This window comes from Sinocyclocheilus grahami, unplaced genomic scaffold (assembly GCF_001515645.1).
Source record: "Sinocyclocheilus grahami isolate Dianchi unplaced genomic scaffold, SAMN03320097.WGS_v1.1 scaffold18.1, whole genome shotgun sequence".
Taxonomy (NCBI): domain Eukaryota; kingdom Metazoa; phylum Chordata; class Actinopteri; order Cypriniformes; family Cyprinidae; genus Sinocyclocheilus; species Sinocyclocheilus grahami.
In genome coordinates this window covers 2,993,901-3,013,722 of record NW_015505197.1, presented here as the reverse complement: position 1 = coordinate 3,013,722, position 19,822 = coordinate 2,993,901, and the positions used below count along the sequence as shown (strand labels likewise).

Below are 19,822 nucleotides of genomic sequence, written 5' to 3'. Positions count from 1 at the left end.
GATCAAATAGAGGCGCGCGCTAATGCAGCAAACATGACGGCAGTGTGGAAACATTTTAAGCTGTCTGAGAAAGACGCAAAAATCATTACAAGCACCGACAGCGAGAGACTGTTTAGTACTGCATCGCATGTCTTCGATGAGAAGAGGAAGGGTGGTTGTTGCTGGTTACTGTTTGATGATTAAAATCGCGAAATGCCCTTAAACAATTAAACAAATTGCAGAATGTTATGTTTTCTAATACACGTGTTCAAACAGCGCTGCACGAGCTCGCGGCGGCAGGGTTCAAAGTCCAAAGCTGAAACTGTGTTACTCGTCAGCAGCTCAGTAAAATGTTTATGAATTTTTATAAAGGCATGTGACAATGCGATACGTGCAACAAACGTCTTCCCAAATTCGTAATGAGAATCATTTGTCAACAAAAAGAAGCACTGAGGTCTTCCTGCGGGTTTCTGCCAAAATAAAAGTTGAGAAAAAGCAAGAACTCCATCAACATTAACAAATGTTATTGTAATTTTACTGTTGTTCTGTAAAATAAAATAAAAAAAGAAAATAATAATGAAAATAATAATTACAACAGCTCTATTAATACATTTATTGTAACATTTACACACAGTGTTCAGACTAGGATCTATAATATTTTCTAATGTTTTAAAATAAGTATTTTCTGCTCATCAAGGCTGCATTTATTTGTACGGCAAAAAAATACATGCCTGATTCAAGAAGGGGGTCTAAAAAATGGCCAAAAAATATTATTTTAATAATTTATTAATTTTCATTCGTTAAGGTTCATTTCGGTGCATCCCTACTATTAATGTGACATGCGTATTGTCCTTTTACGCCATTTAAGAATACGTTACAATTCCACACCCATATTCATGTGAAGTTGTGAATGATTATTACAGGTTCTCTCTTCTTCTGTTTTTTCTTTTACTAATCCTATTTTTACATTTTCAGATGTCCATACAAGATACCGGATGAGCGCTGTGTTTGTATTTCAGGTAGGTATTTCTGAAAGTGACAACAGTGCGATTGTTCCACAGCTATATCATGCTTGTCGTTCGTTTTCCATAAACCAAAACCAGCAAAGCAAAACAAAACAAAAACAGACAGATGAAGTAATGCTAAAAAACTAATAAAAACAGAGGGATTAGAACTGTGTGTGCATGTGTCCCGTTAACGGCAAAAGCTTTAAAAATCACACTTTTTTTCAACTGCATCAACCGAAACATTCAACAGCCAGGAGTCAAACGAAGATGTTCGAAACACTCCAGTGCTTTAGCCCTAAAAGAGCAGATTACATTTATGAATGTATGCAAAGAGAGATCGGGAGATCAAGTTTACAGAGTTCAGATCATTAAATCTAATAATACTAATAATCTGACTGATATCCGACTATAACTACTCAGTTAATATGTAACTTAGGGGATGGTATTGTGAGTGCAATCTGAGATAGCAATCTGGAGAAAGAGAGAGGGGGAACACCTGGGTCAAGCTTGTGGATAAATATTTGGCTTTGAGGAATATTTTTCAGATCCACAAAGATCTGTCTCCATCACCAGGCACCATCTTAAGAATAAAAATAAAAATAAATATGGCAGAGATGCGGAGAAAGAGATAGAGAGGGAGGGACAGACGCAGAATGGAGTGAGATAAAAATAAATGTGAAGGCAGGCAGGTGAGGAAGGATGGACAACAGTCTTAAAAAAATGAAAGGATAAACAGCGGACAAAGAACGAAGGACCAGTGATATAACACGAACACTGAAGAGAAGTGTGTGTGTGTGTGTGTGTGTGTGTGTGCTCACCTGATGTTACACCTCTAAGCCCAAATAATAACAAAGCAGTACAGAAATGCAGCAGACAACACACACACACACACACACACACACACATATAGGGCTGGGTATCGTTCAAACATTTTCGATATCGATACCAATACCTTGACTTCGATACCAATTCCTGAACGATACTTTTTTCGATACCAGTTTTATGAAATCAATGGGGGGTCATTTCGGTGCATCCCTACTATTAATGTGACATGCGTATTGTCCTTTTACGCCATTTAAGAATACGTTACAATTCCACACCCATATTCATGTGAAGTTGTGAACGATTATTACAGGTTCTCTCTTCTTCTGTTTTTTCTTTTACTAATCCTATTTTTACATTTTCAGATGTCCATACAAGATACCGGATGAGCGCTGTGTGTTTGTATTTCAGGTAGGTATTTCTGAAAGTGACAACAGTGCGATTGTTCCACAGCTATATCATGCTTGTCGTTCGTTTTCCATAAACCAAAACCAGCAAAGCAAAACAAAACAAAAACAGACAGATGAAGTAATGCTAAAAAACTAACAAAAACAGAGGGATTAGAACTGTGTGTGCATGTGTCCCGTTAACGGCAAAAGCTTTAAAAATCACACTTTTTTTCAACTGCATCAACCGAAACATTCAACAGCCAGGAGTCAAACGAAGATGTTCGAAACACTCCAGTGCTTTAGCCCTAAAAGAGCAGATTACATTTATGAATGTATGCAAAGAGAGATCGGGAGATCAAGTTTACAGAGTTCAGATCATTAAATCTAATAATACTAATAATCTGACTGATATCCGACTATAACTACTCAGTTAATATGTAACTTAGGGGATGGTATTGTGAGTGCAATCTGAGATAGCAATCTGGAGAAAGAGAGAGGGGGAACACCTGGGTCAAGCTTGTGGATAAATATTTGGCTTTGAGGAATATTTTTCAGATCCACAAAGATCTGTCTCCATCACCAGGCACCATCTTAAGAATAAAAATAAAAATAAATATGGCAGAGATGCGGAGAAAGAGATAGAGAGGGAGGGACAGACGCAGAATGGAGTGAGATAAAAATAAATGTGAAGGCAGGCAGGTGAGGAAGGATGGACAACAGTCTTAAAAAAATGAAAGGATAAACAGCGGACAAAGAACGAAGGACCAGTGATATAACACGAACACTGAAGAGAAGTGTGTGTGTGTGTGTGTGTGTGTGCTCACCTGATGTTACACCTCTAAGCCCAAATAATAACAAAGCAGTACAGAAATGCAGCAGACAACACACACACACACACACACACACACACATATAGGGCTGGGTATCGTTCAAACATTTTCGATATCGATACCAATACCTTGACTTCGATACCAATTCCTGAACGATACTTTTTTCGATACCAGTTTTATGAAATCAATTTTAACAAGATTACATTATCTAAAAAAGTGAGTTTTGAGTAAAAGCGGAATATAAATCTTATTTATTGTCTTATGTAGCATGATGCTACAGTTTGCATGAATGGTCACATAACACTTGCTTTCGGTCGTGTAGTATGAACGGACATCTGCATATGACCGGAACTCCACGCAGCTCCCACACTACTCTCCATTGGAAATGAATGAATGAATGACCGGTCTGCTTGTCGGAGATAGTGGAAAGCCGGCTTGAAACGCAGTGGAAACGCCAGTATGACGAGGATCGTTTTCATTTTAAAACATAAGCACACCAGTGTAAATGTTGCCTTACATCTATTGGGACTGGGACGCATTCACACTACAGCCTCACGTGTGCGCCACATCTCTGAGTGTAACTGGTGTAAACTAGTAGGTGTGTTCGACTTGACGCAGACCAACTGTGCAGACCGGTCGGTGTATTACAGTACCACGAGAGCTAAGAGAGCAGACTGCTCCGTGCGCTTCCGAATCGCTCTCGCGGATGTCAAACACTGATCGATCTGTTGAAGGCTTATTGGCTCACTGACGCTGATGAGATTAACCCCTTAGGTATCGAAATTTGGTACCGAACAACGAGACGTTTTTCGATACTCGATGGTATCGAGGCAATTCGGTCGGTGCCTAAAAAGTATCGAACTCGATACCGAGCCCTACACACACACACACACACACACACACACACAGTGTCCTGAGAGAGTCTGTGTGCAGCAGTGTGACCTCAGAACTGAGAAACAGATTAACACTCACGTGTGCATGTTTATTCCTGCTTCCATCTCACAGTAGAGGGGAAAACAAAGAGTGTTTCTGTTTTGAATTTCTTTGCTTGTGTACGTGTGTGAGGTGGGCTTAAGAGTCAACTGTGACCTTGCCTTACATCTGATCTCCAACCCTGTTAGGAATCCTGTTAAGCTGGCTGTCAAACACACACACAGACTCCAAAATGAACTCTCACAACTGCTGATGCCCAGTGAATTGAAAACATTTACCAGCCATAAACATTTAAATGTTATTGAAATATAATTATTTTAAATATATGTGGCATTATTTTTAGTATTAAAAAAAACTTTTTGTCCTTATAACAGATTTACTTTTTTTAATTAGCAAAAATTATAGCAAATAGCATTCATGTCACTTGCATTATTATACTATCGTTCAGTTTCGGGGCAGTATGATTTTTTATTTTTTATCAATACTTTTATTCAGCAATGACGTATTAAATTGATCGAAAAGTGACAGTAATGACATTTATAATGTTGCTAAATATTTCTACTTCAAATAAATGATGTTCTTTTGAGCTTTCTTTTCATTAAAGAAAAAATATTAATACTAAAATATTAACACATATTAATAAGGAATGTTTCTTGAGCACCAAATCAGCATATGAGAATGATTTCTGAAGGGTCATGTGACACTGAAGACTGCTGAAAATTCACATTACATTTTAAAATGTATTAAAATATAATATTTTGATTAAATAAATTTAGTCTTTGTGAGACTCCTTTCAAAAACATTAAACCTTACTGACCCCACTTTTGAACAGTGAATAAAATACAAAACACTGAAAATACAACTTGCTTATCCCCTCTTAAACTTTAAGCATGGTATACACACACACAGTATTCTGTATATATACACACAAACCATGAAATGGTAGATCAATATCTGCACCTAATGCTCTCAGTGTCACTCTAGGTTGTTCATATTGCATAAACAAATTTTGTTTTACTCCGCATCAACAAGAAAACAGCAGACTTTCTTTAAAGGTCCAGAAGAACGTTGGTATTGAGTGACATGCTTTGAGTGACCACCGATTAATCCTGGAAAACTGTTCAAATCATACTTTTCTGTTCAAATTGTAAAGTTGATTAGCAAACTTGTTATTGTTAGCTGAAGACACAATAACCTAAAAGTGTTTTTACTGGAATGCATTGAAAACATTTCCAAAAACCATCATAAATGGCATCTTACACTTTAAGCCGAAATAGAAAATAAGAAAAAAAAAATTTGCAGAACCATTTAACATTTACAAAAACTTAAGCATCGCTATTTTTACATTTAGATTAACTTTGCTGTCATTTAACACTACATTAAAATTAATATTTAAAAGCACTAATAATATTTAAAAAATGTTAAATGTAATCTTTAGCCAAACCTGAAATATCAATTTTTATACTGTATATCATAATGTTGCCTGAATTTACTTGTAGAATTTAAAACAATTGTTTTAATTTTAAGCATTTTATTTTTAAATTATTATAATTATTACCTAAATTTATGTAGACAATAAAGTATTTTAATACCATTTTAGTTATCAGCCACAACATGAAAACAAATGTTGGTGGGTGCATCCCTGGATTTGACCAAAATGAAAATCCAACTCAAACTTAAACTACAGACCATCCTGAACTCACTAAAAAGACACACATTCACTAAAAATAAAATAAAATAATAATCACTGAAATCCTCTATAAGAGCGCACAGGTTAATATACAAGTTAAAGTGAAATCCATGTGTGTCTGAGGCTCTGATCTGACAAAATTACACAAAGCAAAGCAGCAATAAAAGCTGAGAGCTAGTTGCATTCAGTTCAGATTAATCCCTAGAGAGACACACATAAACTTTTCTATTTCAGTCTCCACACCAGCTTTGCTCAGCATGCCTGGCTGGGTGGCTGAATTATTCTGTGTGGTCTCCAGAGAAGTGCAGGACCAGGGGGCAGCTTGTGGACCAGTAGCCCACGTAATGTGCTCCTGACGCAGGACCCCTGGGCAGAGGAGAACTGAGGTGGAAATGACTTTAAATGTTTTGGACGAAGTCCACAAAAGGCAGCAGATCAACACAAAAGGAGGGAGAGAGAAAGAAAAGAATAAAAAAGAACGATAGAACGATAGAGCAGAAGCAAGAATTGGTCTGGAATTTGGCAAATTTCTCTTACTCTAAACACAAAACATGCAAAATTGTGTCCTTGTTTTAGAGTGGCACAACCCTGAAAGCTCTGACTTGAAGATCATGCTTAAATAGAAACTGCAGACAAGGGTAAAAGCAGCATATCACTGTTTGAACAACAGGAAGTGAATCATTCTGCTTCAACAAACGTGCTTTCCTCTTTTATCTTAGAATATACGTTTTCTTTATATTGATTCATATTTCCTCTTATTCTTTTACTTGCATCTAATCCAGGACCTGTGACATAACATATTTGTGGTCAGTCATATGCTGCCCTCTAGTGGCTGGAGGAGGAAATTAGCAAAAAATTGTTCATCCAAAATGGACAGTTCCGACATTATTAACTCGCTGTTATTTTTTCTATTCCAAAATGAAAATTTCGGGAATCTTCAACTATTTTCCATACAGCAACAGTTCACAGTAAATGATGACAGAATCTTGGAACATTCCTTGTACAACTCTGCTTTTCCATTAGCCATTTTAATCTGTGAAACATCACAGATTAGTCCAGGAATAAGACTACATTCTTCGCTACTCTGAACTTTGGTAAGTAGCATGACTCCAGTTGGAAAACAACAATTTCCACAATTGCAGAACTGCAGAAACAAACTACAGACACAACTCTGCAGGTTTAAACCCAGAGTGAAACAGAACACAAAACTCTGATATGAGCAATAAAGACTGAAAATGGCTGGAAAGGCTGCCACTGTTCTCTCTCAGACACACACACACAAATACACACAGAGAAATGTGGTGCCAAATAGGGCTGCTCGAGGAGCTTTGATGTCGGTCTCTCTTGGAATGCTCTCTTCTCCTCTCCCGCCTTTATACTCCTCTCTTTCTTTCTATCCCCCTCTCATTCTTTCTTGTTTTCCTCACAGTTTCTCACAGCAGGCAGGAGCACAGGGCAGAATGAACCAGTGTGTAGAGCAAAAAAAAAAATGTTTTCCCTGATTGTCAATGCTCAATTTTCTGTACGGGTCTTTCGGTTGGATACGCATGTGGAGTGTGGAACTTCACTGGAAACTTCCAGTTTTATATATTATTACTTTTGATACAAAAAGTCTCATCTTTCAAATTATGTCCAGTTTTTTTTCAAGAAAATTCAAACAATAAATGCCATTTTGACGCTCCTTGATGTGGTGTGACAGGTAGGGTTGGGTATCGTTTGAATTTTATCGATTCCGGTTCCGATTCTGCTTATAGATTCCGATTCTTATCAATTCCTAATTCCGATTCCAATAAGATAAAAAAAAACATTAAACAAATTTTAAGTCAAATATTCAAATGTTGTCCCTGATTGTCAATGCTCAATTTTCTGTACGGGTCTTTCGGTTGGATACGCATGTGGAGTGTGGAACTTCACTGGAAACTTCCAGTTTTATATATTATTACTTTTGATACAAAAAGTCTCATCTTTCAAATTATGTCCAGTTTTTTTCAAGAAAATTCAAACAATAAATGCCATTTTGACGCTCCTTGATGTGGTGTGACAGGTAGGGTTGGGTATCGTTTGAATTTTATCGATTCCGGTTCCGATTCTGCTTATAGATTCCGATTCTTATCAATTCCTAATTCCGATTCCAATAAGATAAAAAAAAACATTAAACAAATTTTAAGTCAAATATTTAGATGCCAAACATATTTATTCTGTTTTATGTCTATGGTTTTATTAAAAAAAAATACCACAGAAAAAAACAACTAGACTAATATAAATTTCAAACATTAAATTGTTAAAGACAAGTAAACAAATTAATTAGCAATAGCATAAATAAATAAAACTGAACAAATGTCAGGTACAGAAATTGAAATCAAAAGTTTAAAAACACTGTATAGTTTTCTTTTCATAAATAAAATATTGATTAATCCTCATTAAATTACGAAAGATATTCAGTCAGTTAATGATTTTCCTTTGTTCTTTGATTAACATTAATGATAGGCAGCACGTTTATTAGACGGCTGTCTCTATAAACGAACACACATAGATCTAAAAATACTGTTACACATGCGTTTTCTTTATCATCTGTTTACGTTCACTTAAGACAAAAAAACAGCTGTGTTTATGATAATATACTGATGTATTTCGTGCATACTGGTTGATAAATGTGAAAGAGAAGTCAGTTCTGGCCCAGAACAACCTTTGTGGAAATGCACAGAACAGTTTGAGAACGGACACAGGTCGGGACCACTGTTCTCTGTGCTCGCGCTTCAGATGTGTGCGCTGCACACAAACAGTGTGCAAGTTTTCCCTTCCTGCACTTAAATAAATTAAATCACATTAAAATGAGAACTTGGGAATCGTTTAAGCGGAATGCAAATGCACGTCTTATCGAATACCCGATTATTGGAATTTGGAACCGGTTCTCGATACCCAACCCTAGTGACAGGTCACTGTATATAGGCACCTCAGTTCAAACGGCAGCGCAGAGCACGAGTGAGCGTGATCATCCCTTCCTCTTTACTACTAGTTTTAATGCAAAATAAACATGAATGAACATCTCATGCCTCATGTAATCGCTCAATCAGTGTTTCAACCGCGGAATGTATTGCATTATGTGCAATTTACATGTTTGAATAAAATTTTTAAAAAATAAAAAGTAATTAAATTTAAGTTTGGGTTCTGTTGTTAATGGTAAGCTTACAGTAATGTAAAAGGGCTCCCTATAGTTTAGCGCATAAGCTGAGGCAGATTTTTATCCCTAAGAAATTTTTAATTATAATTGAATTTAAAGAAAGAGCAATTTGTTCAGTAAACAAGTTTAATAAAAAAAAAAATTTTTTAAAAAAGGAATTTTGTGTTTAGTTTTTCCCCCTGCTGTACCAAAACCAGACTGAACTGTGACGTCAAAACCAAGGTACATACCAAAGCATCATGTTTGTGTACCATTGAATTAATTAATAAACTGAATGAATATGACGAACATTTATCAATTGAAAAAAATATGAATTAAAAAACTGCAAAAATGCAAGTTAGTGTGTGTCTGTGTTTTTGAGAGAGAGAGAGATCGAGGAAAGAGAGAGCTTGAGTTTGTGGGAGATGGGAGTGTTTGTGTTTGTGGAATGAGGAATTCAGTGAGTTTGTGGGAACCTGGTGTGTGTGTCTCTTCTGGTCTCACTGCTTGTGTCAGATGACAGGCGTGTCTTTGATCAGTCTGTTATTAGTGAGGTGTGTATGGACAAGAGGAATTCAGATCTTATGCTTTGTGTTCTCACTCTTCCCTTAACCACTCTCCATCTGAATACATGGAACCCAAACACAAAGGAATACCATTTCATCTATTAATCTCACATCACATATACAAGTCATCACACACACAGAACTGCATGTGTGTTTATGCTGATTAAGACATCTTGAATGTGTCTAAAAGTTGATAATTCTCTCATGAGGACAGAGACATGAATGAGCGCTTGCCAGCAGAGACATTAACAATGGACCTGTGAAGGGAGTTTATTATTGTTTGTTGATGTTTATGTGTGTGTCAGCTGAGCAGACAGATGGATAGGACAGCCCTGTCTGGACCGATGCCCACGTTTGTGGATCCAAACAGCCTCTCTCCAGACACAGGCAGATATCATGTTCAGGATGGAAAACTAGAGTACATTATTGTTAGACAACCATTCAAAAGTTTGGAGTCTGTAAGACTTTTTGTTTTTCAAAGTCTCAAAAATACTGCAAAACAGCAACATTGTGGTAACAGTAGCGCCAATTGCAAACAGGAACAAGTACACTACATAGAAATTTCCTGTCGGTGCATTATTTGAGCGGACTTTGCGGAACGCTCATTCATAGAGCGGAATATTGAGCGGGGCTTCACACCGCGCAGTGACGATGGCTAGAGGGAGAGTGAAACCTGAGCGCTGAACACTGCTAGGCGGTGCGCCATATATTTTCCGAAATTTCGGTGCATCCCTATAAGAAATCATTCTAATATGCTGATTTGGTTCTCAAGTAACATTTCTTCTTATTAAAGCTGAACACAGTTGTGCTGCTCAATATATTTTGTGGAAACTTTTTCAGGATTCTTTGAAAAAACGTGATGAAAGTTCAAAATAACATGCAGTGAAACAATAATAAATTTACTGTAACTTTTGATAAATTTAATGTATACTTGCTGAATAGAAGTATTAAAGAAAACACTCACTGACTCCAAACTTTTGAGCGGAGGTGTAACTAACTGTTATGCCATTCTGAACATGTAAAAGTGGGTAATTTAAACAAAGGTATATTGAAACTGGAGGGAAGTGAAGACAGATGAACAAAGAAAAACAAATTACAGTCACCAATGTATTTTTAGATTACAATATTCTTCTGCGGCAAAGGAAACCACAAAACACAGCTCAGACAATTCCACTGAACAGCCTGTGATGTTTACTGATCTCTAATCAGAGGCCTGCTACAAGAGAGAGAAAGCAGCAATATTATATAAAGATAACATCCCTAATTGACGTGTTTTGCTCTGCACGTGTTCCCAGATTCTCTCAGCATTTATTATAGAGTTTTAAGTCTCAAATTGTGTTTCTTTCAGAGCCCTGTGTGTGTGTGTGTGTGTGTGTGTGTGTGTGTGTGTGTGTGTGTGTGTCTGAGGATATAAAACACATGCAGAGAGACTGCAAAGTATCTCCGCCTTCAGTATAAAAGAGCAAAGAGCAGTCAAAAGCAGTCTTCGAGCCCCTGAAAGTCTCATTTTTGTTTTTTCCTGTCATGAAAGCGCGCTCCAACAAGCCACAAGATAATTAGCCAACCAGACGCCAAGCACGGCCATGTTTATGGACAGCCCTGTCCTCCAGCTAGCCAATCGCACTGCAAAGATCTACAACAGCAATCTTGTGAAACACCAGAGGGATGTCTAAAAGCATTCGAAACACAAATCAGCATCAAGACAAACATTTCCAACAATCAATGCATTGCAAGAGCAAAACAGCTGGCAATTTTCTAGAAGCCAAAAGCCATTTGGCATGGTGAAGCATTTGTATTTGTATTAAAATTGTGTTTTGCTCAATAAAGGCTAGTTCTGGTTCTGAAAAAACATCCAAAGTAATCTGCTTTTAATCTAAGACACGACAACAACTATGAGTGAACAACAGACACGAAGTGACACAAACATCTTCTGCCTCAAATCAGTTATTCTTCATCCTGGCTTTCCGAATCTGTAACATTCGTGTGAATACTCTATTTGAGCACTAGGTGTCAGGCTGCACATACATAGCAGAACTCACCAGAACCACAAGAGTGTAATAAAAGCACTCACATTTTCAATAACAAAGGTCCACTCTTTGTCTTCAAACTCCTCTGCGTGGGGATCCTAAAAAACAGAATGTGGAAATGAATTAGATGGCATATGACCTGAGACAAGGCTCACTAAAGAAGTCTCAGAATAAAGCCTGTTTTTAGTGTATTTTGTTACAGAGAAACTGGGGAAAAGCAACTCCACAGATCAAATCAATCTCCATTTACTGATCAACAATAGAGATCAAAGCAAGATCTGCATTTCTTGAGGGAAATAAAATGCAAAACATACAAAGGATGTAGAGATGTTTCCATAAATGACTTACCTAAAGCTTCATCTGGCTACATCAGTAATATAATGACCAATTGCAGTGCGATAGGTCACAGAGAAAGTGATCTGTCTGTCTCATACAAGTCAGATAAATTCTTCTCATACTGATCTATGTTGTGAGCCTATTTCAAAGTTGAATCAGGTTTATTAGTCAGGTAAATGCGTATATGAGGATGCAAATACATACAGTTCACCTGACCTGCTGTTCTGGAACTATCCCGGTCAGCTGACTGCAAGGTTGGCGGTGCACAAATGAAACATTCATGAACTCCTGAATGCCAAATTGACCTACTGCAATGAACTCTGGGAGATGTAGTTGTACATGACACTGATTAGTGTGTGTTAGCGTGGTTTGGTGATGAGAGGGCTGATAAGGAAAAAGCTTGGACAAGCACTTTGTGTGTGTGACCTATGTAAACACAATGTGGAGACTGTTAGAGGATATTCAACACCAGGTCAGCCTGTCAGCGCTAGCTCGTAACTTGCATGTGTGATGTATGTATGTGAAAATATTTATATAAAATGTGTGTGTATATACACATCATTTTTTTATGCATACTTAAGTATAGTAATAAACTGTACATACCACTATACATATGTATGCTTAATACAAGTTATATAACAATATATTTAAAATTCCGAACTCAACGTCAGAATTGTTGTCAGAATGTCATCTGTGACAAGAGTACTGTCATCTCAAATCCTGTGCTGTTAGCAGGAGGAGCCTCTGATCTACAAACTTCTCTCTCTCTTTGTGTCTAATAGATGTACTTCCTCTATGGCTGTACCTGGGTCTGACAATTGAGGATGTAAGGTCTCACTTCTCTCGTGCCAGATGTAAAAATCTGCTGACCGGCATTTCAAAAAGACTAAAATACCAAGCACAGACTTCCTGCTGCCGTGTCAGTTTCTGCTGTACACACACTTGAGAAGGGGGTTAAAATTTGGACTGTGGAAGTTAAATTAAAGTGGAATCAGGACGTCTAGACACCAGCAGACCTGCAGATCTCAACCAATCAGCTTCTGGGAAAAAGCCAACTGCTACAACTGGCCCCAATAACGTCTAGGCCTACTTGGCCCCTAGATGAAACAGTGTTTTTAATGTGTGTCTGTAAGTGCATGTGTTTACCTTAAATAGTGTGACAGTGATCTCTATGTTCTCTGGAACAGGCCACACCACCACTCCTCTATATGGGTTCTTAATGCCAGGCTGCCAGCTATGAGACTGTAAAAAAAAAAAAAAAAATTATATATATATATATATATATATACACATTAGATGATACACAAAATGATTATAATAGACACAAGAAAACAAACAGCTTTACTTATACAAAATAAAATAAAATACACAATCTAGTCGTTGTTACACTGCAAAAAAAAAAATTCTTAGTATTTCTGTCTTGTTTTCCAGCTTGAATTAAATATATTTTTCTTACCCCATTGGAAGAATTTTTTTTAGTTTTAAGCATGAAGTATAAGACTTATCATTAATCATTTTGCTAAATTAGTCAATTAAACATTTTAACTGGAAAATAAGACAAAAACATGATTTCTGCATGAATTTGGAGTGATACGTTGTTACATAAAGCTTTAATGATTAATTAAAGTTGATGTGCATAATTTTTGAGCCAATATCAGCACAAGAAGAAACTGCGCCATCCCATACTCACATCATTAGCTCAATCGTTAAGTGCATTTATATGCACATTAAAAGTTTGATTTCAGTTGGACTAAAACTAAAATGTCATATAAACACTTCAGTCAGACTACTCTTACAGTACTAGTCTGGTTTTGTTAAGTCAGACTTACAGAGCTAGATAATGTAATTGTAGCTCAACATTGTCCAGCATGTATAAAAGCTAATTGGGCTACAATTGTCTTCAGCATTGTGTGTCTGCTCCAAAAGCTGATCTGTGATGTGTATTTAATCCATCAAATTTTATATTAAGAATGTAGCTCAACTACGCAAAAACCCACTAGTTACTGCACATGTAAACCTACTTTAAAAAAAAAAAAAAAGTAATATTACCCACCTTGGAAGACTTCCTTCGGCTCCTGCGTGTCCAGACAACAACTAGCTTGTCCGGTTGCCTAAAAAAAGAACACAAGAGAAAAAAAATTCAACAAGCACTAATGAAGTATTTAACAAGCACATTATCTAAAAGAAACACTACCAGAGCTTCAGATTTCAGTTCTGCTGTGAACAAGCTACAGCAAATTTGAGTCTGAATCACTTGTGCCCCAACAGAGAACAAGATCAGATGAGAAATGAGAGAGAAAGATGCTGACCAGCCTTCTCAAGAAAGAGCTCAAAGTCAATCAATTCATACCCATATCACACAGCCTAGCCCAGCAGCAAACAAACTCACTGCTTTTCAGAGGCCAGTGTGTGTGCGCTAAATGAATGTGTTAATGGAGTTCAATTCATCCCTCACACTAAAGCACAAATACACCTTATGGTACAACATTCACAATACACACTCACGATTCGAACGATCAAAAGGTTTAAAGATAAACAAACTATTAGACTAGAAGGAGAAAAAGGTTTCAGCACATCTGAGCAGGGCTGAGAGAGAGAACACACACACAGGAACCAGGACTCGCAATCTTGAATTGGATTACCAGCAGTAAGAGGCTTGACCGCAATCTGACAGGTGTGTGTTTATGCATGTGTGGTGTATGTGTCTCATTTTCAGAAACATTACTGTCCTCATCTAAACCATTCCAAACATGATAGAGCAGACAGAAGGCTGATCTATGCCCATCTAAGGCAACTCCTGCTGAGTGTCTGGATTATTCTAGATTACTATACAGATCAGTTTCCCAGGAACAGAGAAACGTCAGTACTATAAAACAAGTATATAAATATAAAAGTTTAATAATTTGACATAAAACATTGCACTAATAAGGTATAAAAAAGACCTTACAAAGGTTTATTTAAAGGTGACATATCATGAAAATCTGACTTTTCCAGGTTTTAAGTGCTATAATCAGGTCCCTGGTGCATCTACCAACCAAGGAAACGTGAAAAAGATTAACCCAGTAACTTTGTTTTGGTAAGCCTTTTTCTGCAAGCGTCTGAGAAAACAAGCGCGTTTCATTTCGCTCCCTTGGTGACGTTGCAAAGAGATCTCATTATAATATTACCGCCCCTTAATCTGCAAGTTTCCACCCAAGACACCGCCATTGTGTTTTTTGCAAGCGATAACGGTGTACCAGCTCTAATGCCATGGCGAAGGTTTGAGCAAAACATGCTAACTGTTCTGTCTTTGTCTGCACAGACGAGCACAGAACACTATTTAGATCTACAATAAACATGCAATTTATTTCCCAGCAGTTTACCTTCGCAGACAAAACCGACTGTTTTTGTAACGCGTGTGTTTTTAATGTAAACTAGTGTGCTTTCTGTCCGTATGCTTCAGATGTATGCTCTCAGAAAACTGTATATCAGAAGTAGGGTTGGGCGATGTCTACAAAATTGGCATAGGACGATGTCTACAGTGAAACATCGCGATGGACGATGACATCGGCGGGGGAGAGCGGCGGGGAGGGGTGTGCCCAAAGCGTGAATCCTTATAAGGAAAAACACGATTCCTAACACCGTTTCTACACCGGACACGAGCTGCGCGGCGCAACAAAATACTACAGAACCACTGATCTATAATAGAGATCTATTATATATAGATCATTCAATAGAACTCATTATAATAAGTGATACTGTCTACAGTGGATGCGGCACGGCGCAACACGACAAATCCCTGACAGTAAACTGCTGCCACGTTCTATTTAGGATGCGCTGACACAAATTTCAAATGATTTTCAACGGTCGCTTTGTCGCGTCCAGTGTAGACAGACTTTAGCTGATGCAGGGCAGCGCGACAACAACTGTCGCATCTGGTGTAGACACGGTGAAACGGTTGCCTGTTACATTACAGTACATAAAATTTCACTTACCACATAAACAGAGTAAGGAGAGATGACTGAGGACGATGGCAAATGATTTGCAGATACTCAGTACCACTGACAAACATATAATCTTGTAAAATGTGTGCCAAGTACAGCCGCTCCATAGTATAAACAGAGTACGTGCGATCGCGAAGCTCAAAAGTGAAACTGAAAACGATCGTGTATTCAATAGCACAATGCCAGGTATAATAGCGGCTCCCTGATGCCCGATGCCGGCTCAACATCGTGATGTCTATCAGCCATCGACGATGGCATAGTCTATCGGCCCAACCCTAATCAGAAGTTTAAACTCATATGGTTTAAACTGAATGATTTCAGCGCGATAAACATGATAATCAGAACCATAACAGATGTTTTTAGCAGGTCCGAGCTGTAATGGCGCAGTTCTATTCTGGAAAAGGGGGCGGTGAGCAGCAGCTCATTTGCATTTAAAGAGACAGGCCCGAAAAACAGCGTGTTTCTGCTTCCACTCAAAATAGGCATTTTCAAAATGATATAATAAATGATCTGTGGAGTATTTTGAGCTGAAACGTCACAGACACATTCTGGGGACACCAGAGACTTATATTACATATTGTAAACAGGGAATTGTAATAGGCGCTACTACATCTTTGACTTCTTAATTTAACAAAATTAAAAAAATAAAAAGAGGAAAACAACTGGATATACTCTTAACTTATGGAACAAAAAAATATCTAAAATATGCTGCTAGTCGGCAGATGTCAAAGAACCAGAGACCTGCTCTGTTTCTACAGCCAATGCCAGCACAGGCACACAATTACTGCACAATCACTGAAACATATCTGAACTAGGGATGCACCGACATGAACATTTTTGGCCGAAGCCGAACAAAATGAAACACTGGGCCGAATACCAAACACAGTTTTTCCGCATTTTTTCCCCCATGTAGGCCTATTTTGCATAAACCATTGCATAAATAAATAGCCAAAATGTGCTTTTTACTGTTTTGTCCTGCTTTTCAAATAAAAAATGAATGTTGATGGAGTTGTTGCTTTTTCTAGGCTTTTATTTTGGCAGAAACCAAATAAAAGTTTCTGTCGCATATGCTCCCGAAATTTAATCTGTGCGACCTCAAAATATATTTGGGAGCATTTGTGCGAGTGCATATAATTGTTGTCGTACGACCTGTTTGCATTTCTCTAAAAACATTCAGAGTATGTGCCTTCTGAGTGTTGATACGGTGACCTGTCTGCCGTTCTATGAAACGTTAGGCTACATAACCAATTAAACTTCGTCTTTACATTCTTAACTTTAATGCAGATTTTAGATTGGTTAATATTAGCTGTAAATCACCCAGTCACTGCTTTCCGCTAACTACCGCGAGAAAAAGAAAGGGCTGAAGAAGAGAGAAAACTGACAGATTTCTTTTGTGAACCACCTAAAGATACAAATAATGGTGCTGGTGATAGCGATCATGTGGTGAATGTTGATTCACCAGCCGAATAGAAGGCGTACAGTTTTCGGAGAGAGTGGTTGAAAGACTTCGAGTGGCTCCACTATGAAAATGCACTGTGCTCTATGCACTGCATTCACTGTAAAGCCTGTGGGACGGAGTTTGCAGGTAACAGCGTTCGCCACCAAATCTACACATTTTGTAATTGTTGTTTTACGATGTGTGGTTTGACATTATCGACTATATTGCAAAATCCAAACAAAACACACCTACAGAGAGTGCACGCATACATGACATGAAGTCTATTAGGTTAGATTAGTGCGCGTGCGCATTTAGAGTGCGTTCCTTCAAAAATCAGCATGATTACAAACGTGATATTGATTTTATACAACTTTAATAAAAAAAGAAGTTAATATTAAGAGACTTACGTTTTAGATACTATATTGCCTGTTTTTGCTCTATTTCGCCAACAAAAATAATTCCAAGCAGTCACAGCGCTGTTTTCGTCCTGCAGAGTTTAGGTCCAACTTGCCTAAACACACCTGGCTGCCAGTTTCTAGTATGCCTAAGACCTTGATTAGCTGGTGCAGGTGTGTTTAATTGGGGTTGGAGCTAAACTCTGCAGAACAGTGGCCCTCCAGGACCGAGTTTGGACACCCCCGGCATACACCATCCTAACCCTCTCTAAAGAAGCGCTTAACTTTAGGTTGTTTACAAAAGAAATCTGTCAGTGTTCTTTTCATTTTCTCTCTTCTTCAGCCCTTTCTTTTTCTCGCGGTAATTAGCGTAAAGCAGTTACTGAGAGATTGACATCTAATATTAACCAATACAAAATCTGCATTAAAGTTAAGAATGTAAGGATACAATCTGTTAATATATAATTTGTAGTTGTGATGCTCATACATTTTTGGTGAGTGCTTCTAAATTTTTGCTGGTGCTCCTAACTTTTTGAAGTTGGGAGCACCAGTGCTACCAAGTAAAAAAGTTAATTTCGAGCCCTGTGACGAGTAACACAGTCTCAGCGCAGATTTTCCTGGTGCTTTGGACTTTGAACCCTTGCGGTGCGAGCTCGTGCAGCGCTGTCAGAATACATGCAATTTGTGCGTGCATTAGAAAATATAACATTCTGCAGTTTATTTACTAATCCTTTGAGGCCATTTCGAGATTTCAATCATCATACAGTAGCCTAACCACCAGCATCAGCCACCTCTTCTTCTCATCGGAGACGTGATGCAGCACTAAACAGTCTCTCGCTGTCTGTGCTTCGTGCTTGTAATGATTTCTGCGTCTTTCTCTGATAGTTTTAAATACTTTCACACTGCCGACATGTTTGCTGCATTAGTGCGTGCCTCTATGTGATCGCGTTAGTCATTGTTCGGTAAATATTATTCGGCCTTTTCGCTTATTTCGGTTTGTCAAACATTCGGTGCATCTCTAATCTGAACCCTAAACACAAGCAGTACATGTTCAACAGAACTACATCACAGTATCGCTATTGTTTCAATGTGTTTCCTACTGCACTCCCACCAGCATTCAGCCAAAAACAGAAAGAACCACACCTGTAACTCATTTCGTGGTTCATTTCTTATATTTCATATGTGCACTCTGTGCTCCCTAGGGTACAGTTCATTTCTCAGACCCATTACCACACAGATCCTTAAAGTCGGTGTGTTGTTTTAGCTTGGATGTGTGGCTGCAGGTCATGAAGCTCTAGATACCTTAAGATTTACTTTGCCTGCCAAAGCCAGAGAGTCTTTTGACTGCGTTTTCAAGGTCCATCTTAACTACCGTTCTATAAAAAGACCCTAATATGAAATTTTTCCATGATTGGCATTCTGTGTAGATCAGATCTGGCAGGTGTCTGCAGATAGAAACCTGTCAACATCTGAGGTGTGAGCAATGAAGCCAAGACTGTCAAACCCTGCTCTGAGAATTTAAGACTGACAGGCTGCAGGTCTGCATAGCCTTGTGTTCACAACTTTTATTACAACAAGAACTGTATAAGACTTCCAAACATAGCATGCAATGTTCTTTGAAGAATTAATGAGTCAAAAGTGAACTGAATGTAACAAGTGTTTAGCAGCACTCGTTAGTCCTAATGTACAGATTGCACAACTGTAGGCGTCTAAATGTTGTTTGAATAAGCAAGACCTCAGAGACATGTTTATTACTTATAATGATTGAGTGAATTTAAGCGGCCCCATGAACTACACTACTGGTAAAAAGTTTGGGGTCAGTAAGATTTTATTTAATGTCTCATGCTAACCAAAGTTTTTAGTCGATAAAATTTTTCTGTTTTTTTGCATTTAGTTGATAGGAAAAAATACAGTAAAAAAACACAATATTGTGAAATATTATTGCAATTTAAAAATAAGTTTTATTTTTTATATATCTTTTGAATGGTAATGTACATATCTAATTAAAATAAACAGCCGCAAAGTCAATCAAATGTTTAAGAATTATTTTAAAGACTATAAAAATATATAGATTTTAAGGAATTAGCAGAACCAGAAATGTACGAAACCCTGATCTAAAACAGGCTCAGTTCTGAATGTCTAAACAATTTGGAAACCGGGCTTCTGTTTTCTGTCTAGCTAGTAAATGTAGATCTACATGCAATTTAAAAATAAGTTTTATTTTTTTATATATCTTTTGAATGGTAATGTACATATCTAATTAAAAT

General features: G+C 37.6%; 1 protein-coding gene across 2 annotated transcripts in view; it reads right to left on the bottom strand.

Moving 5' to 3' along the window:
* LOC107553590 (EH domain-binding protein 1) overlaps positions 1-19,822 on the bottom strand; it is a 141,947-nt gene that overhangs the window by 102,729 nt on the left and 19,396 nt on the right. For both annotated transcript variants that reach the window (XM_016235872.1, XM_016235880.1), the window contains exons 3-5: positions 13,793-13,850; positions 12,886-12,981; positions 11,448-11,501 (exon numbers count right to left, since the gene is read on the bottom strand). In XM_016235872.1, the coding sequence (XP_016091358.1) occupies positions 11,448-11,501; positions 12,886-12,981; positions 13,793-13,850 (208 nt within the window). The remainder of the gene's footprint in view (positions 1-11,447; positions 11,502-12,885; positions 12,982-13,792; positions 13,851-19,822) is intronic.